This window comes from Brachyistius frenatus, unplaced genomic scaffold, assembly GCF_029030835.1.
Source record: "Brachyistius frenatus isolate BFR_SWC_R1_liver_20210118 unplaced genomic scaffold, ASM2903083v1 Contig_12, whole genome shotgun sequence".
NCBI lineage: Eukaryota > Metazoa > Chordata > Actinopteri > Embiotocidae > Brachyistius > Brachyistius frenatus.
In genome coordinates, this window is record NW_027210611.1 from 4,042,243 (window position 1) to 4,066,844 (window position 24,602).

General features: G+C 38.9%; 1 protein-coding gene across 5 annotated transcripts in view; it reads right to left on the reverse strand.

Moving 5' to 3' along the window:
* The window catches only part of pde1cb (phosphodiesterase 1C, calmodulin-dependent b), a 98,937-nt gene that overhangs the window by 71,668 nt on the left and 2,667 nt on the right, over positions 1-24,602 (reverse strand). For 4 of the 5 annotated variants that reach the window (XM_069692338.1, XM_069692336.1, XM_069692334.1 and 1 more), the window contains exons 2-3: positions 5,382-5,432; positions 4,477-4,642 (exon numbers count right to left, since the gene is read on the reverse strand). In XM_069692338.1, coding sequence (XP_069548439.1) covers positions 4,477-4,642; positions 5,382-5,432 — 217 coding nt within the window. Of the gene's footprint in view, positions 1-4,476; positions 4,643-5,381; positions 5,433-15,156; positions 15,630-24,602 lie in introns of those variants that run through there. The other variant, XM_069692339.1, reaches the window with a different exon arrangement.

The window sequence follows — 24,602 nt, forward strand, 5'->3', positions numbered from 1 at the left end:
TCAGCTGTCCCTCATGCTCCTCCTTTCTGACATGAGTCCACGTCCTTCTCACATCACGGTTTGTGTCTCTGTTTCTCTGCATTCAGCCAATATCTTGCCTGTTTTTTTTTTTACTTCTTCTGTTTCTTGGCCATAGTTTGCTCCCTGTGTTTTTTTTCCCATTACTTTTTGTATCTGGAAACCTTTTTTTTCTAGCTCCCTCGGTTTGGTCTTAGTCTGTTGAGTTTTTTGTATCTGTGACCTTAGTTTGATTTAAATCCACCTTTTGTTTTGAACCTTAGAGTTGTGCTCTTGATTCCTCTCTTTGTGTAACTGCAACAATTGTATTATTCTAATCACAGCATTTTTATATATAACACTTGTTAGACATTTTGGGTTTTATCCAACAATCTTGAAATAGGTTTCATGAACTCCAAGCAGAGAGAAAAAACTCACTGAGGACTTAAATGTCTCTGTACAAAGGTCAACCCTGTGAAGTATCATCAGCAATATTAGGTCATGCCCAAATATAGATGGTTAATTTGGAAGTAAGTTTACATAAAAGCCAGTTTTCATTAAGGCCATGTGACAATGTCTACATGTTTGATTCTTGTTTTAACTTGTATATCCGTTGTCAGTCAATAAGGGACTCCAATGTTCCCTGAAAAAAAGTCTGTGATATATGGTGATTCTCTGTCCACAGTCTCATACATTTTAGCAAATTTATGCTACGTAGACGATATCCTCTGCTGCCCCCCTGTGTGCCCTCCAGCTTGTAACCGCTGCGGTTAGACGTGCAGAGCAAACAAAGGCCATCATCTCATGTCGTGAAGTTAAGAGTCAAATAGTTCTCAGCAAATATCGAACAGTATTTTTGCTTGAAATAGTCACCCCGTGCAGGCAGTAACACGAAGCATTGCATCGAAGTTACATCCAGAATGATGGCGTCACGCGTCCCACAGCAGTGACACAGCTCTTTAACATCATAACTGTGAGGTCACGGCTCGATCATTTTGATCTATAGCTCTGCCTTTCTCCGCGTGTGCTTCCAGTCACTCTGGCCAGCGGAGGCTCATTAGCCAGCTAGTGAGGCCAGTGATGGAGCTTGTTGCTGCACAGGGGATGTCAGTGGGGATCTGTGAACCTGCGGCTGCAGCCAAAGGAGGGGTCAGCCTCCGAGCCTGTGGGCTGCCACGATGGAGACAGCCGACTTAATCAACTACAAAGTTCACGGCGGCACGCAGCTTCCAATTACCTGTCAGATAAATCTAACTGCTGAACGTAAGTGAGCCTGAAGTGATTCTGGTCACTGCACGTCAGTTTGTGCACCAGCTCTGATGCTACAACTAAATGTTGTTAAAAGCAAAACGGCTTTTTTTTGTGGACATGTGGTGAGAAAGTATGTATTTTATTTTTATTTTTTTTAATTTTTTTTCCACAAGTCACCATTAGCCCCTCGTCACCTTTGGAAGCTTACAAGTCCTTATTTTCAAAAAACTGATCCATTTTTGTTACAAGACAGATTTTTGGTTTTGACAGTCTCTTTTTTTTTGTGGAGTAAAATATATTTTCTTTCATTATTGAATCTGTTTTCATTACTCATTACTTATCAAAAATGTATTATGCATTGATTACCTTTTTTTTTTCTTGTTCCTTGTCTTCTAACAGCCTCGCTATTTCTAATTAGTTTATTAATATATGTTAATACGGGAAATGTTGATTTTAATGTGAGTTTAATCACGATGAGTCCCCCACCAGCATTAAAATCTTAATGTATTAATAACTAAAGTGGAACGCAAAGGCAATATTTTTCTGATCTGTAACCAGAATGAAATAGGTTTCATGTTTTTTTGTTTCTTTTAAGATTTGGCTTCCGTAGCAGTAATTCGTCATTTTAAATAGAAACAATCAATCAATCCGTGAAACTATTGAATTGGATGGAAAGAAAGTGCTGATTAAAATGATGATACAGATGCTCCTGATCACACATTCAAATAACGTTTGCACTGTCAAAATCATCTAGGTAATGTCAGCAGGAAGTGGCAATTAAAATATAAATGGTGTCACTTGATGGCATTAATAGAGAATGGTCAAATTAAATTTCCAATTGAACTTGTGTTTAGTATAAAGCAATTAGTAAAAAATTATGCAATAGCAACTCGTCAAACTGACTATAAATAGCACTGCATATATTAAGCTGCAAGAAGCAAATTGCAGGTGATGTGACTTAAGTTAAATGATGACAAGTTTCATTCAATAAACGCCACAGGTTGCATGAAGAGACAGTGTAACCTATTCAATTGGTGGCCAGTGCTTGAAAACGCATAAGGCATCCCTAATGAGCAGAAACAACAGCATGACAGCAGCCCAGCAGATGAGTCAGCATGTGATTATACACTAATGGCTCCATATTGTTTTTTAGTCCTTCACTGTGTGTGTGTTTTCTGTTTGACTAAGCACGCATTCAATTGTGTTTCAACGGCAGCTGTAATCCTAAAACAATTTCAGCAGCAGCCGCGTCTCTAAAGCATCGGGCTGCCTTTCAGCTGATCCGAAAAAAGGTAAATAAGTCGCTTTGTGAACTAACGGAGTTAACCGGAAAATAAATTTCATTCCATCCACCTGGACCTCAGCTGACTTTTACCTCCATTCAAATCCAATTTATGACAGTCGACGCCTCGTGTGCTTTAACTCACTCACTCCAATCCTGCCTGCTCCACGTCATGGGATCCCTCTCCATTCTCCAATAAAATCTAATTATCATCACCTGGAGGATAACTGGCCTCCGAGGAGACACTGGGGTCACATCATTTTATGGATTACTGCTCGTTGCACGGCCATTTAATCACCCTCTACTGTATTCCTGCCACTTGTTTTTCATTTGTAGATCCCTGCGAGTCCCTGTGGATTTGCCCTTTATTAACCACTGATGGCACAGCCAAAGACATCCTCTTACTTTAGAGGGATTTCCCTGACAAAGGTTTAAGGAAAAATCACAGTCATTTGAGGAGTGTGAATGATATTTCAAATCCATGTATCCCCCTCTTCTTAAGACATCATTCATCAGCTGGAATAAATCATTCACTGCCAAATGAATTCTAATAAACAAGATATTGGAGTATTTGTTAGCATATTTTACTTTTATTTAAACTGGCACTGAAATGAATCATTCCCTTGCTGGCGAATAGACAGTTATGCAAATTATTCATCCTCAGCCAAAGATTTTGCTGCGTTTGCCTCACGCTTGGCGGTCGTTCCCCTCACTGATTACAGATAAATCTATGGCTTAATATACGCCACTGAAATAAGTCAGTGTCTTCAAGGACAAATGAACTGTTTCCTCTGAGGAAGGCGAGAGTGCTATTAGCTGCCCCTGCACTGGCTGTGTTTTTTTTTTTTATTTTTTTTATTTTTTAAGTCTGGGCTATAGCTTTTAAATGAAGGAATAGGCTCTGTCCAGTCAAGTGGGAAATCACTTTCTCCTTTTCACCACCCAACTCTAGAAAAAAAATAAAAGAATCTGTGTTCTGGAGAGGGAGACCGTGGCAGACAACAACACCACTGTAATTGAAGATAGCGTAGAGAAACACCGGAGAAGAAGCATGTGATGCTGCAGTTTGACTTTGGAAAGAGGAAATACAAAAAAAGAAAAACAATGCATGGGTGGGATTTCCACAATCTCATACCAAGCAGCCCACAAATTGTGCATCTCGGTCAATGATTGCTGTACACACTTGCTGAAACGGAAAAATAAAAAGCAGTGTAAATCGGCCTGCCATAGCGCTCGGTCTGTTTTGCATGTTATCAAAAGCTTGTTATCGAGTAGTGGGTGCATTTTTAGTATCCTCTGACAAATGCTCACTCTTTGCCACCCGCGGCATTTGTAACGGTCTCCAGAGCCATCAAGGTTAATTGGAATCAGGCGTTAAAAGACATTTAATATTCTAAAAGTGACAACAAATTATGTTAATGGCGGTTTGAAGTCCTTGTTATCAAGGTGGAATCAATCATGGCCACGTCTCTTGAGGTCAGCAACCATACATAGCAATCACCACCGTGTGTGTGTGTGTGTGTGTGTGTGTGTGTGTGTGTGTGTGTGTGTGTGTGTGTGTGTGTGTGTGTGTGTGTGTGTGTGTGTGTGTGTGTGTGTGTGTGTGTGTGTGTATCAAGAATGCGAAATGTCATACAGAAGACCATCTTCTCCATAAAACCCAAGCAGAGTTCAACTTCAAATCTTGCCATGTTGATAATCAAGTTTACACTGATCCAAAAATACAATACAAAATGCAGAATGAAGCCAAATTGTAAACATCGCCTCGTTTCTGGTCTATCTAGTACCCCTGAAAAAGGTGTATCGACTGAATCCAAATTACTCCTCGGTAAGATAATGAGCTGGACATGGCTGTCGATGTCGCGCTGCAGCCTGACACGGGATTCACTTCATGATAATTAACACATAATAAACGGTTAACCATTTTTGGGCTGACAGCAGCAAACCTGATGGCAGTTTTCTCTGTGGCATCTGGTTCGTCTGTTGTAGGAAGATCGTCAGCCAGGATCTCCTCAGGACTTCGCGGGTCATTCAGGGGGGCCTTCTGCTCTTTGCCTTTGATCCCCATCCCCGCCGTGATGGCATTCCACAAAGCACTCTGGGACTTTGAACCTGCAAAATAAAAGACAAGAAAAGCCTTCGTGGTGTTACAGTCATTTGGTTACAGTATCATAAGGCAAGCTTTCATTTTCCTTCCTGATGTCACTTTGTTGATAAAAAAAGAAATGGTGAATAACTTGTGTCATACAGTGGAGTGCACACAGTAGCTCTCAGAACTCAGTTAAAGGGAGTAAAGATTGAGTGCCTCTGTTATACTGCCCCCATGTGGACGAACGCTGTCAGTGGCGGAGGCTCTTTAAACGTAATTCCCTTTCAACACAGCAATGTTACTATTGAGGAAGTTTTATCAGCCTTCATCAGCTCAAAAACCATTTTTAAATCCCATGATGTCACCAATTACTGTATCGTATATTTGAAATTATAGTTCTATGAATAAGTAAAGCATCTTCTGGAATACACTGAAAAGATTATATTTGTTCATTTAAGTGGACTGTTTTTTTCTCTCTTCTATTTACCTTCAGTAGTACACTTTTCCTCATGTTGACAGAGGTATATGAAGTATTGTTAATACCGGTGAAATTGTTTCTGGAAAATCTAGTTTCAACATGGATTTTTAAGCTTCAGCAACATTTTCATTTCAACATCCATTCATCTCCAGTTCATGGAGGTGAGTGGAAATTTCTGACACTAAAATCTCATTAATTCTTGGTAAAATGACCCCTAAATGCTTTAATCTGACAGGTGAAATCATCTGAAGTTAAGTAACTAATAGAGTGCATATCACACTTACGTGCAAAACTGGCCTGAGGTCTGGCGGAGCTCTCTGCATCTTCATTTGCCACTGGAGGAAAAACAGATCAAACAAAAAGAAATGTAACAAAGGCAGCAGAAAACTGTTTATGAAGAATCCTACCTTCAAACTCTTCTGCATTCAGTTACTTTTAAATGTAGTTTCCCCTTTTTTTTTAATTTTATTTTTTATTTTGTAAATGTATTTTGTTCTCTTAGATTTGTTCTTTGATTTGTTTGTATTTGTTCTATTTTCTTACATGTGTCAAACACCACAAAAGCTAAAAACTTTCTACAAAATGTAAATGCATATTTGTCAATTCCAGAAGTCAAACAAATACACCATGTGTACACACTGATCATATATTAGTCTTAACTACTGCTAATAAACATTCCTACATCCGAATCTGTGTTTTGAGAATAAGTTGTGCCCTTCAGGTCATTAGTTCAGATAATTACCGTTTATCCTACATGCTGCATGATTAATGTAAATGAGACTCTCAAAATCCTGCCCCTCACTGGTTTGCTTATCTATGTTTATCGTTCTATTTTATTATTTTTTTTAGTCAGACAGAAGAGTCAGAAAGATAATTTACTGCAACATAAACCCTGGAAATGCCTTGAAGTGTGATTTAAATGATTGTGAAGGTACTATAATTGTTGCTGTCACTTCTGAGATTGGAGCCCCGCTGTAAATTCCTGCCCACTAAACACTGCACTCAGTATGTAAAACCTGTGCAGAACAACCAAATAATTCAGTCAGCCGCAGTGTTAAAATTACTAATATTTACCCTGGGTGGAGTTAATTAATCTGATCAAAGGTGAAGCGATCTATATTTATGAGAGAAGAGCTTGTTGAACTTTGACCTGGCTGAGCTGCAGCATCAGGACTAAAAGAAATGCACACCAAATCACTAACTCTTCACTATTACTAACCGCTGTGCCCGGTTTCTGTTGTAACACATGTCATGCTCAGAAGTAGATGCTGAGATCATATGAACTGGTCCATTAGGTACTGCACACCAACACAAACTATAGTGCAGTACCTTATAAATACTGAGGGCAATGTTTCAGTGCCTCAAGATGTAGTTCCTCTTGTGGCCACTAGATGCTGCCTCTAAAATCTCAGACTAAGACTCAATAGAAAAGTTCCTCTCTAACAACAGAGTCAAATGCTTTTTTTTTTTTTTTCCTCAAGAGCTTGAATTGTGTCATGGTGATAATTTAGAAAATTACTAAATTCTGTTAAGGACAGAGTTAAAGCTGAAGGAGGAGTGGAGCACGTTCGCCTTGATAGACCGTCTCTAAGACTATAAACCCAGACACTGAGTGCTACTGGCTCAACCCAGCTCAAGGCCTTCCTACATCCACCACTACGACGCTTATGTTAATTATACATTATCAGAGGGTGGGACTGTAATATCTTCATACCAATATCAGGTACATTTGGATTCATGAACAGAGATCAAAGAAGAATGGAAGAAAAATCTGCCAAAAGAGGTTTGCAGAGGATTCATCTAGTCTGTATTTATTTTGTTTTTGTTTTGCCCCCCCCCCAAAAAAAATGTTTTTACTTACAACAATGAAGAGACTGGTTTGTCAGGCTATCAGAGAGGTCTACCTTTTATTGGAGCATTTATTGTCCAATCACATGTGCCCATTGCTGCACACAAACCGTGAAACTCATCAGAGGAGAAAACTGCAGAATTGCAGCGCTCTGGGTTTTAACAAGAAAGGATTCTATGTGCAGGGGTTTAAGACATGGTCAGAGAATTATATTGTAGACTTTCCCCGTGTAATTGGTTATACTCGCAAAATTTCCATAGTGTCCCAGTAAAGGAAGGAAACGGTGACTAAGAAGTCATTTCGGTGCATTAATGTGCAGGTGAAGACAGAGACGGCTTTTATATTCCTGTGGAAAGCTACATTTTGTAGTTTACGTCAACTAATTCCTCCGACTCTTTTGAACAGTCCTCCTTCAACACTTCTAAGATTTAATTTGCGTCAAAACTTAGCAATAAATTTGCACCGATTGAGTCACAATTTGTAACAAAAAAATGCATAGTTTGAAGGCGATTGCACCCATAAAACATTGCTGAAATTCATGGCACCTGCATCCTCAAGGCTTATTAGTACCTGCAGCCCGTTGATGTCTGAACTCTTGGGAGAACGATGCCCCATTTCTCTGGCCTTTGTAACGCTAACTGTGAGTATGATAAAAAAAAAGAAAATTACCTTCCACCACATCCTGCAGATATCTGCCATCAAAGAACCATCTGATACACCGTTTTCTAAAACCCTCTAACTGGGCCACCAAAATCCTTTTTGCTTTTAAATTAAGACTAGTTCATGCAATTTTAATTCTATTGGGACTGAAAAAGCAGTGGCAAAATGCTTTAATATTCTGTTAATGTAATCATCTACACTTGTCCACCCACCTTTAAATTCTGTGAGTGTGTAACGTTCCTGTGACTGCATTTCTAGTTTTGTCCTTGTGATCTGGAGTTTCTTGTGTTTCATGTGTTAGTCAGCAATTCCACATTTATAATTTTTGTCTTAAAATTAACATCTTATTGTAGTAAATAGACATTTGAAGACATTCTTTTGCTGCCACGCAGGCCTTACAGTCATTAGATTACAGATGACAAAATATACCACAGAAAAACATGCCGTCCATCTACTATCTGTCATGGTTCTTCCTTTTAGTTTGTTGGGTTTCCTGTTTTATGTTGTAGTCACTGACCCTGTGTCTTGGTTTACTTCATTTGCTGCCATTGCATGTTTCCTTCTTGTCTAATTGTCTGCACAGCCATGATTAGTTTCAGCTGTCCCTTGTTGTCCTCCTCTCCCTTGTGCATTTAGTCTGTTTTTCCCCACTCTTACAGTCAGTTTTTCATTTTGTCTTCTCTGTTTTCTCTCTCTGTTCTTTTTGTGGAAGATTTGCATGCCTAATAATCCTTTTATGATTTTTAACCTGAACCTTTGGCTACCACCCCAACCAGCTCCATGTGTTTCAGTTGCCTTTTTGTGTGATAGTGAACAACCTCCTGTTTATTATCTTGACTTTTTTTAATTGGCTTTTTTTAATTGATTTTGTATTGCTTCTTCTGCTGACCTCTTGGGTTGTGCGTTTGCATTCTCTCCTCTGTGTTGCTATCTACTTATGAAGCTCAAGTCTGGTGAGTGTTGATTATGTGCACTACATTTCTAATGCTGGACACTAAAGTGTCAACACTGGTTTTTTTTTGCCCCCACTTAAACTCCACTGTTTGTCACTGCTGCTGTTTTCCAAAAAGCGTGTCTGCAGCCTGCATACACATTCAGTAATATTTGTTGACACACTGAAGTGAAATGGGAAGCTGACAAATCAAAATGTTTTGAGTGCTGAAATGACAATGCGTTTTAATATTCATGGTGAGCAAGCTTTAATCAGAATTAACCTACAGTTATTTCACTTGAACAAAGTCCTGTTGGGAAACCAATGACTTGTCTAGTTCAATCAACTTTGAGTTCCTGATTCGTGGTTTGTTACACCACCCTCCGAGAAAATTTCCTGCTGACTGCTTTAGACTGTTTAAAGCAATTGTACCTTCAAATTCTTTAGGATTTACAGTTGATTTTTAAATATAGTTTCACCTTTTTCTTGGATATTTGTTCCCTTTGATTTGCTCTTGTGTGTTCTATTTACTTTACATGTCAAATACCATAAAAACGGTTTCTGAAATATGGAAATGCATTTTTCACATTTCTGAAGATGGAGACGGCTTCTGTGAAAAGCTACATTTTGTAAGTCACTGCAACTAATTACAATGACTGTTCTGAACAATCCTCCTTCCACACTTCACCGATTCATCTTAAGTCTAAACTGAGCAATAAATTTGCACTAATTAAGTCAGATTTTGTAACAACAAAAAAATGCTCTGTAGTTGGAAGGTGATTGCACCCCTACAACGTTGCTGAGGACCTCAGATGTCTGATCCTTTCATTCTGGCCCACAGTTGGACTAAATTCAAGGCATCTGCATCCTCAAGGCTTGGTAGCTGCAGCCTGTTGATATCTCAACTCCTGGGAGAACAATGCCACATATCCATTGGCTTTTTGACACTAACTGTGAGGATCATAAAAAAGAAAATTACCTTCTACCACATCCTGCAGATATCTGCCATCAAGAACCATCAATTTCCTGAAACCCTTTTTCCAATTGGGACACAGTCCTGTTTGCTGTCAAATTAAGACAAATTCATGCAATTATAATTCTCACCGAAAAAGCAGTGACAAAATGTTTTAATATTCTGTTATTGTAATTAACATCATCTACACTTGTCCACCCACCTTTAATTTTTGATCCAGGGACTGTATTTATAGTTTTGCCTTTGTGATCTGGAGTCTGCCGTCTTTATGTGGCGACTGCATTTTCCATTTGTGTTTGTGAAAGAACATTTACAAGCTTCGAAGAAGCTTAAGGTGTTTGTTCAGCATTTCAGTCTGCATTGTACGTGTAACTTTGTAGGCCTCAGTAGTGAGTTTCTTCCACTAGCACATAATACAGACCCTTCGTCATCTTCCTTTCATTGAAGGAATAGAGTTTCATTTTAGCTTATAGCATTTATGAGATTATCCTCAGATTGTGTGCGTAAATAAATAAATGTAAGAGGAGGAACAAGGTTAGATACAAAAGTTAGTGTTCCAACAGTGGGGTTTGTAGGGTGAAGGTTTTGATTGCTTGAGCTTCTGCCTTTTGTATTGTGAGTTTGCATTCTCTCTTGGGAAGAATTTGGGAAGCTTAAGTCTTAAGTGTTGGCTGTGCGCACCATGTTTGGTACAACTAGTGCTGGAAACTTAGGTGTTGACGCTGTCAGTGTTTTGTTTTTTCACTTAAACTTCACTGTCTGCCACTGATGTGCTGGTGTTTTCCAAAAAAGTGTGTCTGCATTGTGCTTACATATTTAGTAATATGTGTTGATACACTGAAGAGAAATAGGAGACTGACGAGTTTTAATATTCACAGTGAGCAAGGTTTGATCAGAATGAACCTACTCTGATTTCACTTGAACAAATTATTGTTGGGAAACCAAAGACTTGTCTGGTTTAATCAACTCTGTGTTCCTGATTCGTGGTTTGTTTCACCACCCTCCTGGAAAATGTCCTGTTTACTGCTCTAGACCATACTAATAGGGGAGCAAAAACTTAAAAAGCATTACAAAAAAACATCAATTGCATAGATTTAAGTCTTATCTATTGTTAGTATGTATACTAAGAAACCACATGAAAAATTATACACTTAAAGGCCAGTGTACAAGGACCACTGCTTGTTAAAAAAAAAAAATGTCTTCCTGCATCACAATCTGGGGACATGGAGTTTGACAGCCATTATCGTAACAAAACGACGGCGTTAAAAACTACGAGCTGATTTGCAGCAAAGGTTTTCTTTTTCTTTTCTTTTTCTTTTTTTTTACCAATTTAAACAAAGTTTCAATATGCATGTCATCAGAGGAAAGAAAAGAAGATAGAAAAACAGCATTGTGGTCTCACCATGGAAACAAAAATAAGTGTGTATAAAGCTTGTGTGTGACTTCACCACAATGATGTTTGATAGTGTGCCCTCCTGCTTTTAGCTGCTTTTCTTTCCATGCCAAACAAGCAGACAGGCACAGCAAGAAACAGCCTCAGAGTTACTATTGGAAAGATAATCAAAGGGGGAGGGAGGGTTGCACTTAAAATTAGCAGTTTGTACGACATGTTGTTCGACCACATCGGAAATCAAAAGCAGGCATAGTAGTTTTGAACGGCCTTTCTGGAAGGTTGAGTGAAGAGACAGAGAGGGTTTTGTGATATCGCTTAAATATGGCTATGACTGAGCACATTATCTGTAGGAAGCCATTCATAGCATTACACTTGGTAGTTTACTATAAAATGGACAAAAAAAGAGAGTAGTAGTGAAGTTATTTTCAAATAATAACATATTTAATTGAGGTGACGTACATAACGCTACTCATAAAATTACTTATTTTAACCCAATCTGTGATCTTTATCTAAACCCAACGATGTGTTGTTTTTTTCTGCCTAAACCTCAGGCACCTTGTGTGTGTCTTTTGAGATGCCAGTGAGTTGTGACAAGATGACAATATTTAACTCCCAGAGATGAGAACATGTTGACCAATCCTGCATCAGGTAATTATCAAGGGAGGTGGTCTGAAGCTTTCTGACTGACATGCAGCCCTTTCAAGAGCATCTTTAGCCAACCTGTACAGCCTTATTTTTGCACTGTCTTGCAACAAATGTAACTTCATAGCAATTACATGCTTATTGTCTGACCAAATAACCTTGTATTCAGTCTAATATGTGGGAAGAAGAAGGGAGTGCTGAAAATCCAGGACTGGTTTAATTGTCTGGTAAGGTTACATCATATATCAATTTACAAGGTTAAATTTGGTACATTTTTCTCTTAACTCATACAATAATGTTGTAAACTGCTCTATTATAGAGTCTGCAAAAAATACAAATACAAACATGATTTAGGTAGAGAAGGTCAGTGAGGATTTTCTTTAATCCCAGATGTCTGAGGGGTGATATTTACAGGCAGAGTGTTGACATGTTACCAACTTCTCCTGTTAGGTTAGGTAGTTACTTTATTAATCCCCGAGGGGAAATTTTGTATATATTATATTTATATCTATAAAGAAAAGCACCCTGTGTAATCCCAGATTATTATATTTATATATATTTATAGACTTCAAATATTCTTAAAACAAGCAATATTTTTACTAACAAATCTATACACACCGTGTCTACATGGTGTGTATTTTGTGAGTTTATCGTAATTCATCACTAATTGTGTTTGTTTTAGATGTGCTATTGAAGATAAGACCCTTTATTGTTATCTATTGAAGTTTAATTTTCATGCCAGAGAAGGCAAAATAGTTTTAGGTTTTAGTAGAGAAAATTCAAGAGTGTATATTTCTTCACTTCCCAATGAACATAAAAATAAAAGAGATTTCTCATAGTCTGGTATTAGACTAACAAAGTCAAATTCACTGTGAATATATGGGTCTGGCCATGCGCCATTGGGGATCGTTTGTGTATCTTAATGGTCGTAGACCTCGTGTTCATTTCGAAACTATTGGAGCTGCCTTTTACCAATTGGCATTAACCAACATATGGCATGTTCTGCGCCAAATCTCACTAAGCTGTAAACAAGAGACCCTCCCTCGGTGTGAGCACAGTGCAACATCATGTCAGTACATTAAAGACTTTTTTTTTGTGTGTGTTAGGCAATGTTCTTGGTCTGGTTCAAATCCTCAATATTTGCTAGCATTGCTACAAATGTTCGTATTGCTTTATCACCTCTGCCGCCATTGTTCAAACTACATTTAGAAACAAGTGCTTGACCTAAACATCATCGCACTTAGCTACCTCCACTGGTCGCTGATTGGTCCGCCCTTCAGAGTGGCTGGGCAAACCTTCATGTGAACAGAGTTTCCAGACTTTAATCACAACAACTTAAACTGATGCTGTGAGCAACAGGCTGGCGGATCAGGCATGTTCGGGGAACAATACTCCAGGAAAAGATCAAGAATCAAGTGTCGACAGCAATTAAGAAAAAACAGACAAAAGAGCTTGCCATTAATTGCAACTTTTGTTTTTAAACATGCTTTGTTCAAAATTGGCACCCAGAAAAAAACTGAATTTCACAAAGACAAATTCTGACATAAATTGAAGAGAAGATGAATCAAAAGAAATGGTTCAATTGGATTAAACAAAAAGCAACAACAAAAAAGACTTCATGTCTGCATAAAGATCAGAGCCTGAATGTTCAGTACCGATTAGATGAGCTGAAAAGTTCAAATTGTTTTTCTCCACATGAGCCTTGTAACACACCAACAGAAACATAAAGATAATAAGCCTAACACATGACAAAACACCTTAGTTGGACTCTGAGCTGAGGCTGCAGGCTACAGTTGAGATTCAGAGTTTAATAGAGGAGAAAACACAAGGAGTCCAGCCAGGCAATGAGGTATCGGCGCTTAGGAGTCACGCTTCAGAGGAGGTGTTTGGTAAAATGGTGTGCAGACCTAGGCCCAGTGAGCAATTGATTGTGACACTTGTAGGTTACCATGACAACTGCCATGCTTGTAGGTAGTATGGCCGCGATAAAGGCCACATGTGATTGAGGCAGTTTTTTAAAGGTAAGAGAATATAGTCATGTAATCTTACAATCTAAAGTCTATTTTTCTTTGGGATTATAAAATGTTTTAGTGGAGATTTTAATGCATTTTTTTTTCTTTTTTAAAGGAAATCATTTGCAGCATTTCTCTTCCTGTTTTTCATCTCCTGTGCCACTATAAACCTTGAGGCTTTCCTCCTCTTTATCAATAAAATCAAATCATTCAGATAAGCAATGTGTGCAACACACGACCACGTATTAACTGTGTCTTATGTTATAATAATAGCGCTGAGTTTACAGTGGCCCTCAGTTCAACCAAAGAAAAAAAAATTCTGTTTTGTTACAAGTGTACCATGTTGAAACTATGCTGCATCCGTATTATTGGTTACTGACCAGGCTGATAAGGAGAAGTTGGTTTAGGATGTTTTGGAATCGGTTAAAAGGAGACGTCTGGAAAAAAGTTCCAAACTTGACAGAAATTTCAAGCATAAATAGAGTACCTGGTGTGCATGGACTCAAACATTTCCTGTTGTGTGCTTCAGCTTGCATGTCTCTTGCAAAGAAATGCTTGAAAAAAAAACTTGCAAATTAACATATGGACTGATGTATACACTATTAACATCTTGTGATAAATATAGTTTAAATGTTAAGTAAATACATGTATGCCACTATGTTCACTATTTGATCATTTTATGATCTCTGCCAATAGTTGCTGGGCAGTTTTGTGTAAGCTTATCTGAGCTCGTTAACTTAAAGTCTGTAAAAGCACAAAAATGAGCTGAAAAGACACCAAAACAGAGAAAAGCCGAGGCGAGTGTTGAAGTTGGGCGATGACCCAAGAGACTACTTTCACATAACACATAGTCATCTGCATGAAGTTAGACTGCAGCAACTTTAACAAACCGCACAACACAATTTAAAATATATACAGCAAATATCCATATGTTGTCATGGTAAAAGTTTGAAGCAAACTTTCTATTTTCCTCAGATTACCAAACAAGACTGAGCAAGACTTCGACAGCACATTTTGTTTATAATCACAACTTGTTCTTTAGTGACACCAGGTTAACACTGCTGTGTACAAAACAAAGATCTCAAACAGATTCTCATGAACTACAGCCAGTTTTAAAGGGACACAAATCTTCTCATGTCTAGCAGCACAGAACCTTCACATCGCTCTATTTTCAACACCGACTCCCGTGAGAGTTTTCACAAGTGCCGCAAAAAAAAAAAAAAAAAAAAAATAGATTAGCATGGTGGCGCATAAGTTCATCAACACTCTGGTTATCAAGACAATAGAATGAATTCCTGGTGACGTCAGCCGCACGCAGCTTTGTCTGAAGCCCCCTTGTTACCATGGTGTAGTTGCATTAGAGAGGCAAGAACCAACTTCGGTAGAATGGACTAATGTGCCAAGTTGTGCAGAGAAGCTGGAATGTGATGTGTTTAACGATGCCGCTGTGTCGGTGCCAAATGCTTCATTTGCACTGCCTCACACTCTCTGCGCACACATGTATTCCTCTGCTCTTCTCACGCACTTTCCATGCATCTTCCTCACATACAAACACACTTAACCTTTCCTCATGCTGTGCCTGTCCGCTCAGATTCTTACCTATGGTGATGTTGAAGCCATCAATGCTGAAGGTGGCACTCCGACCCTTCCTAAACCGATGCTTTTTAGAGTTAGCCTCCATCTCTTGGCACCCTCCGGTCGCCCCCTTGCACCTTTTTTTTTTTTTAAATCTCGTTCTTAATGTGTCTTGTCAGTTGCGGTGCGTTGTTTCAGTTTCGTTTGGGTAACTCTCCTCATGGAGAGAAAGAAAGCTGCCGTCCTCTGACTCCGGTTAGTGCCGAGCGCTGGAGGAGAACTGTCAAAGACTCACCACTTCTCGTTACAGACACCGAGAGGGAGAATTTCTCTCAAGTCCTTCTCCACCCCCTGTCTTTGTTGAACATATCTTATTCTCTCCGTTTTCTCACACCTCAACGGGCTCATTTCAAGGACCTTACCGCTCTTGATTTGTTTTTCTTCTCTGTATGTTGCTCCACCCCTCCCTCCCCGCTCTCTCTCCTTGTTTCTCTTCCCCAAGAGGTACAGTAGGTGTGTGTGGTGGTGGTGGGTGGTGGTGGTGGTGGTTGGGAGGAGAGGACAGGACATCTCTCGATGTGTTGAAATGAACGTGACTCCTCCTACTGTCAAGAATTTACAGCAAAAGCGCTGGAAGTTCAGAGTTGGCCTTTTCGAGTCTATTCCTAGTTTTGCTCACACACCCTCAAACATACAAAAATGGACTCTAAATTCATGTAGCGTCACACATGCATTTGTACATGAGCACCAAGAGGAAAGAAAAAGGTAGAAACGCAGATGGGTAGAGAGGGAGAGATTATGTGTTTAGTCAAAGGCAGTCATTAAATCAATGTCTCTGCTTTTCATTTTGCAGGAGTTATTTGCTCAGGCGCAGACAGATGAAGGCCATTACAAGCATACATACTGTTCTTTTGACAGAAGAAGAAAAAAGCCTCTACATTGTCATATTTGTGAGAGTGCACACACTGCCTCGACTCTTTATTTTTCCTTTTCAATGCCAGTTGATTATGTGACACTGGAGCACAAACACTGCTTTCTTTGTTACAGTATATCAAATCGACTATCCAGTTAAAATCCTCCCTTTGTGCTAATTTAAACTTAATTTCATTATACAAATACCCATCTCCTCACGTATGCTAACATATACACACACATTTGCACACACCGAATTAACAAAAGATTAAAAAAAAAAAAAAAAAAGCTCACCACATTAGCGCCACCTGACATTTGGGTATGGAATTTTTTTGTTTGTTTTTTCAGTGTTTCATTTCCCCCCTGATTAGTGTCTGCGAGGGCTCTTTATGAAGGCTTCTGCCTTGTTTTCACACCTTCTGCCAAATTCAACACATGCGCTTATAATGGCACGTGCACGGATCAGAAGACATGATGTCGTTTAAACACAATTTCAACTCCTAATTTAAGTACAAATCACAGTCATCTGCTAGCATCCTCTTGGTGCTTTTACTCCTAATGTAGCAGCTTCTTTACACTTTCTGCAGAATGCTCATGATCTAAGATAATACTGATCTAAGTGTGTTCATTATGTTTCTTTCTTTCCCTCTTTGTTCTGTCCGTTCCTAATAACAGACGCAATCACTTTAATATATTCGAAGCGATGTGACAACAAAGGCAGGGGATTAAGAAGTATTACCGCATCCCCACTTCATTAAAGAGCTAATAAACAACCATGACAACGAGACATTATACAACTTAATAGGTTGTTTTTTTTTGCAATTAGGCTCGTAGGTGCAACATAATCACTGGTGGGATTTCATTAAGAGGCAACTTTTATTTTTGTATTTGATTGTACAAAGTGCTGCACTTATAAACTCTATTAGAGTGACTGGGAGGTGGTTGTGGTGGATGACAGGCGTATTAAACGCCCAGCTACCCCACCAGAGACCATCCATCGAAACTCCCATCTGTGACTCGGTTTAGGCAACAAAAGCATTTTGGATAAAGTTATGGAAGTTTGGTGGCACGTAAATAAGCATATTGTGTCTCAAGTTGCTGCCTTTAACCAAGACCTCTGAGTTGAACTTAACCATAAAAATGTTCAAGGTGAGAGCGTCGGTAATTTCCAACATTGCATGAAAAAAAGGTTGTCAAAATATTAATATCCTAAAATGTTACCATTATTATTTGTGAATTGCGACATGCATGTGTGCATGTGTTTGTTTGTCTTGGCACGTGCATGCAGCAGTTTGTGTGGTTCGTCTTTCTGAAAAGACGAAGTTCTTGGCACAGTCTCTTCAAGAGCTACATGCTTATTACCAAACTGTTTACGACAGACCCGATTTCCTTGTTACTAAAACCGATTCTGAAGTACATTTGTACGAGATGTTGTACACGAGGCATCTTGTGTCACATGCGCAAAGCAAATCATTTGGATTGTTTTCATAGTTTCACTTTAATGTAAAAATGTTATTTTATTCTGGATATATAATTTGAGAACAAAAAAATGCATTATTTAATTGAATTTGTTTACAAAAACAGTACGAACAACATTAAAAAAAAAAATCTGCACAGCAATCATATGCTTGATGAATGATCAAACACTGAAAATGTGCGTGTAATATCAGAGATCGATCTTCCCCTGATAAGTAATCACTTAAGTGTCAAATAGGAACCTGCAGTATAATACAGTCGATAGTAATTAATGCATAACTTCTGAGTGATGGAGCACTTAAGGTGTTTAGGGAAAAGGATATCGATCACGATCGGGACAACTATCCAGTTGTAACAGAGCCAGTTTGAGTCAATCAGTGCAGTTCCAGTGGACACATTATACACTGTTCAGATAATTACCTTCCCTCGCATTTTGTTTGCGAGCTACAGTATGAGCTCTTTATGTTCTTCCTCTGTCAGCCGGCTCTCCCCAGCCTCCAATTCATTCGGCATGTAGCAATTTGTGAGGATGCTAATTTTGCAACACTTGAGCAACATCAAGTGGCTGCCTGTTCCAGGGCAGCTTTTATGTTAACGACGGCATGTGTGGGAATATTGTTAACTTTGTTATCCTTTCCTTTTGTCAGTAGACTCACGGGTAACCATTTTGTTTAAAATGCCCAGACTGGTTGCAATGTGTGTTTAAGCCTAGCACGGGCTCAGTTGTGTCAATATGATTGATGGTATTATCACATTACGGCACAGGTCTCTCACTGAGCTTGGACTGAATAGAGTCTCAATAATGTGTATAATTAAGAGAAGGAAATGTGCGATGGGGCAAGATTTTCTTAGCATGCAGGTGTCATGGTCAAAGTGCACTGCAGTGTGTTCGAAGCTTCCCCGTTTAATGCATTTTGGGGTTACAGAAGTCAGCGAGGAAATTATATAATACACTTAACTGAAGGAGCGTGCTTCTGCTTTTATTTGTATGATGCTTTGGAGGGCTACATCGTGTTCTGTGACTTTATGCATTTCCCTATGAAGGCAGCAGTGCAGGCTTTTCATAGAACATTCAGTCAAAAGCCTGAATAGGTACAAATGTAAGCATTGTGGAGGCGTACAGTAGTTTGATTTCTGCACAACTGGCCAGACTGCATGAACTCCACTAACAAAGATGTTTTGCAGACTGCCACGGTCAGCAATATAATATAAATTTGTATAACACAAAGTGTTAGTTGGATCTTTTTTTTTTTTTTTTTTTGTCTTTTGCAGAGATTTAGACATGTTAATGCTAAGACCAAGCAGCAACCAGCAGTAGCATCACCCATTGGTTTGTGAAGCATCGAGTTCGTAATTTGGTCGGCGGCACCTTGCCAGTCCTGAGCGTTTTGGAGCCGGTAGTGACCATATTTGGGCGAGATGGAGCTGGAAGCTGCGTCCACTTTTATATGTATGCGATTGTGAAACATTTGGATGGGGGGAAGGTTAGTCCTAACCCTTTTAGCAGAATGATGTATGGGTGCAGCCAGACCACTCTTTAGGACTAGCATAGTGCAGTGGAGATAGGTCTGGCTCAGCAAGACTACTTCGTAACTGACGATATAAAAAAAAAAAAATTTTTAAATACGACAACAACAAAATATCAAGATTGCCATTCGACAAGACAAAGAAAAACATAAAATCCAGACACTTGCAGAATTTGAAACAAGCGGCAACAGCGACGTCACCCATTGATTTGTGAAATCCCGTTCTGAGGCCTCGAGTTTGGATTTCGGCCATCTCGGTCTTGCTATTTCGGAGTCAGAAGTTACCATATTTGGACAAGCTGGTGGGGAGCGAATGGTGGATCTGACTCGATTTGATTGGGAACCCAATGACGCCCCGCCCACCGATTAGGGGAAACCTGACCGCACCACAGGCCTGTCAATCAAACAGACATGCCCACAAAAATTCAGCTTTTTATTGTATAATATCTCATTTATGACCCTATTTTCAGATGGACTGCCAGAAAACTAATGAGAGTGACTTGAGCGAAAGATACCATAATAATTCGTGGAAAAAAATGTATGGACGTAGAATTTCACGAGAGAAGTTGAATGGGAGTCAATCCCTAGCGGCCTTCAGTGGTATTGCAATTTAAGGCATTTCCGTATTAGTGGTATTTTTGTACCACTGCCCACAAAAACGTGTGTCACTTGGGTACCGTTTTTGATCAAGCAGTGAAACTTGGAACACTTACTCATGAAGGTTATAGCTTTCCCTTGCTCCATGCATCTTAGGATGCTTTGTTTTGTTCACCCAGGACAGGTCACCAGTCCCTCACAGTGCCAACACAGAAAAACAGACAACCACTCACGCTCACCTCACACCCACAGTCAACCCAGCACGCACGTCTTTGGACTGTGGGAGGAAGATGAAGCACCCAGAGAAAACCCACACAGGCACAGGGAGAACATGCAAACTCTCCTCCACTTTTGCCCATTAGATAACCAAAACAAGGTAGTGAAGTCAAGACAAGTCAGTACTGCATTACCAGAAAAGCTGCTGAAGTATCATCAGTAACAAATATAGGAAACAACACAGTAATCAGTCGAAAAAATAAGTAACACATAAAGTCCACACTCCTGTGGACTTTGTGTGTTACTTTTTTTTTTTTTTTTTTAATTGCAAGTATTAACAGTAACTTGTGTAGCAATATATTATCCCCTGGCAGCTGTTGTGGATCGGTGGATAGTTTGATTAGCAGGAAACTGAATCAGACAGCTAAATTCCCAAGTCAATAAACACAACACTGCTATGACATAAAGAGTACCATTAGATAATGCTCCAGCAAGGGCATTTCAAATGATAAAACATGTCTGTCAACATTGCTTGGTCACAGATCTGAAGCATGCGAATTTAACTGTTACAGAAATATAACAGTAGTGGTTGCTACTAGCAACAGAAAGCTCAACTAAAGCCAGCTGCTGCTGAAAGAGAGGGGGGGGGGAAACAACTAAACCTGTCATCTTATTCACAAAATTGAATGTTGATTTTTGTTTGATCCCTTTATAGGTGACTACTTTTACAGATGGGGCGTGTGCCTTAATGAGGGAGCATGTTCTACAACAGCTGCTTGGAGAGGTGTATCGTCCACCCATACATCTACTGAATCCTTGTCAAGATCCATTTTCTTCAAGGGTCATTACTAGGGCAACGTCACTGTCACCAAGCAACGGTAAGACCTTTCAGACATATATTGCATACAATACAGAGGGAGACAAAGGGTTAATATGGCAGATGGCCCTCATTAGGCCAGTTTTTATCTGTATACTGAAGTCATTTTACTGTCTCATTTTTTTTTTCTGTCCGTTTTCACCTGCATCTGTGCTTGTCGGAATAATACAGAGACTGAACTCATTCAGCTTTGATTGAATATCGGTTTTGCTCTAGTGCTTATTTTTTTTGTGGAGATATAAACAAACTTCTCTCTTCTTTTCTTTTTTTTTTTTTTAAACAAGCCAGTACTACAGTAGATTTTTGCCACAAAAACACACCTGCTTGCTTTGCTGATGTCCATTGAGGATGAACTATTGCTCAACCTTTGATCTGGCCATCAAACACAGGGACAGGCCATCACCAATAGACCTTAATTATTAGTGAAGATAAAGGGGAATTGAGGACTAACTAAGGGGATTAGAAAGAGTCTCTGGCACCACATTGAACCGAATGCAAGAAGAATCCCATTTTTGTTTTTTGGTGAGTTAAAGTCCCATCCACAAACTCAGTTATTGTAATGCTTTTCATTCATAAGGTTCATATATTTTGTTTAATTGAAACTCAACATACAGTTTAAATATGTTTACTGGATATTTTTTTTTTTTTTTTTTTTTTTGACATTGATAATCTGACATTTCATGTAATTCATCCAAACATATTTAGGTTTGGGTACTTTTTTCATTTTGTAATTTGTCCCAGTAGCACATCACAATTCAAGACAACAACTACGTAATCGGACAGAAAAACAAGCTCATTAGAGGTCTCCCCTAGACTATGGAATGACACGCACTTTGTCAGTCCCCACACCACTGTCACCACAGTGACATACTCGTGTAATTAAGACGCACAGGGTGCCAGGGAGCTTGCCTTTTCCCCTGCTAAATACTCATTAGAGGCACCTTTAAGGGTAATGTTAGCCTGTGTTGCAAACCTGAGGGAAATGAGCTGACAAAACAGAGAACTCCATGAACTGTCATCTGAATCCTGCTGCACAGACACCCTGAAGAAAAGAGGGGGGGTGGGGGGGAAGAGTCCTGAGCCATATTGAGCACAAGTTTAGCTAATGATTTTTCCACCAGCATGGTTCCAGATCAAAGACGCAAAACCAGTTGGGTGAGTGTTAGGTCTGCAGGGCAAGCAAGTGTAAACCTTTTCATTAGAGCCAGACATCTTACAAACACCAGACATCCTCATCCCAACAGACCAAAGCAACTAATCTGTGCTATTTGGACTGAAAACTACAGCAATCCTGCACTTCTCATTTAAAATGTCACACAGATTAGAGACGCAGCAGACTGTGTAAACTGTGGCCCACTGGTCACGGTCACAAAGGAAACAGTGTTTTGATGGCTCTAATGCCAGAAACGGTGTTGACAGTAAAAACAACACTGTGTTCTGTAAATCATGTGCTCGGTTTCAAATGTTGTTGTTTTTTTCCTTCTCTTTAAAGGTCCCACATTGGATAAATTCATGCTTCGATTTTATAATTGATTTATTTGATTATAAAGCAGCTTGCTTTATAATCAAATAAATCAATTATAAAATCTGGTTTTGTATAAATAATGCGAAAGTGTCTAAACGCTCAGTCCACAGGGAAATGCACGTAGCCCATATTCAGCAACAGAGCTGTTTGGACTTCTGCAAGTTTTTATATCATTGTAAACTGAATTACAATCATTTTCTAACAAATTATTGACAAAAGATTGACTATTTGCGAAAATAATCAGCTGATTACATGATAATGAAAAAGGATTGCTCGGTGCAGCCATCATTCAAGCATATTTTTGGTTGTCAGGCTTTAAAAAAAAAACATGTATGGAAGCTAAAAAAACAACAACACTGAAACGACCATTACAGAAGCGCATGGTCAAGGGTGTGTCGCGACATTCCCCCATAATACAGAAAATATCTCTAAAATGTTCAGTACCGATGTACAATGGATAATAACTGCCTGTGGCAAACGCATTGAGGTTTTAGCAAAGCAACTAAAGCTCAAAGGAAAATGACTATTAAAAAAAATGTCAACAACATCTAAGACAATGGATGTGAAGCAGAGGCACCAGTGTTGAAGGACATTTATCCATGACCACAACACTTGCGTACGTTTACCTGCGCGGTGTGATCGTCACAACACTTCCTGCATTGTTGAAAGTAACGAATGAAAACACACATTAGCAATAAAGGAGACGGAGTTGCTGTTATCTGCTGTTCCTGATTTATGCACCCTGTCCTCCTTCACCTGCATATTCTCCTCACTCTCGAGGTTCTCCTCCCACTGTGAGGCAGATGGAGGAAGAGATGGGACACATGTTTGCCACATGGGGTGTACATTATGGATCCAAATGTAATTTTTAATTGAAATCAATTACTCATAAGATGTCATCAGGGTTTTTTGTTGATTATTAAAAAAAAATTAAAAAAAATTCTTAGAGTTCAGTTTTGGTTATTATTGATAAAGTTATTTACTTGTGCACTAACAAATGATTTTCATTCCTTTTCTACCAGTCAAAAAGACAAATGTCAGAGTAAACAGAGAAATTAGTATTTTGTCCATTTAAAGTTTTACGTGCAATCTCCCCCTGATTCACTTTAAACACTCAAATGTTTAGTTTGTTTTAAATAAGATTAGGACTATAACCACTAATCATTTCCAGTAGGTATATTGTATTCGTAAAAGTTGAACAAACTAATATTTTATTGATATCGTGGTGCCTGTATTCTGTTATTATTTTTTTTAAGTCACAGCAAATCAGCTGCAGGTTTTCAATTACAAAACAGATTTGCAACCCGAAGGCCATCTAATGCCTTTTCATTTATTAATAAAGCCTGCATCATCGTATAGCAGTGGAAACAGTGGCAGCAGTGGAATACATTGGTCTGCCTTTGTAACATCACTACATTGCACACAATATAAAGACATTAATGAAGGGTTGTCCACATTTTTTCCTTCAGTGCATGATGGGATTTTTATACATGATGGCTTCCTCGGATATTCTTGCTGTTCACTTTGGGCCTCCAATTTCTCATTTATAAGCACAAGTATATCAACATTTAGACTAGTACGTGGTTTATAGAACAACATAATGTAGTTGAAAGCAGATGTAAGTGTTCATGGTTGCATTTGTCAACAACTATATCTCCTCCTGTGGGCGCTTGTAACGTTAGGATATTCTATAAACTGACAAAAAATGACAATGTTGTAAAAAACATTCATTACATCTGCTTATCATTATGCCACACTGTGTTATGAAGCATGTTTTGAATGTTTACGCTAAATAACGGCGCTTAAAAATTGTAAATGGACTAATTTTAAACTCTAAATAATTAACTTTTTGGAGAATATATTCTTACACTTAAAGAAAATGACCATACTTTCAGCATGCTGCTGGAAGACTTTTGCTTTTTGAACAAACGTTTTCTCCCCCTAACTAGTATTTTATTTTATTTTTATGCTGCTCAAAAAAAATGGCAAATAGAAAATCTATTAGAAACGTATACTGTACATGAATTAGGAAAAAATGTGTGACACGATGTCCTCTAGCACAACCCACTGCTTTGCATCCAAATGTGCTATCGTAAAATACCATTTCGTATGACTAATATATGCTATGAGAATGACTTCAGCTCCTCATACACCACGGGAAACTCTCTGAATATGATCTGGTTTTAGCGCTAGTAATGAAATCGAGACCAAGGTAATTGCAGTTCTTCAACCTCACTACTATCACAGAATCTCTCCAATCAGTTATATTCACACCTGACCGATTGTAAGACAGCTCCTGACACACAGGTCATGTTCTCAGGGTATCTGAAACTGCATTAAC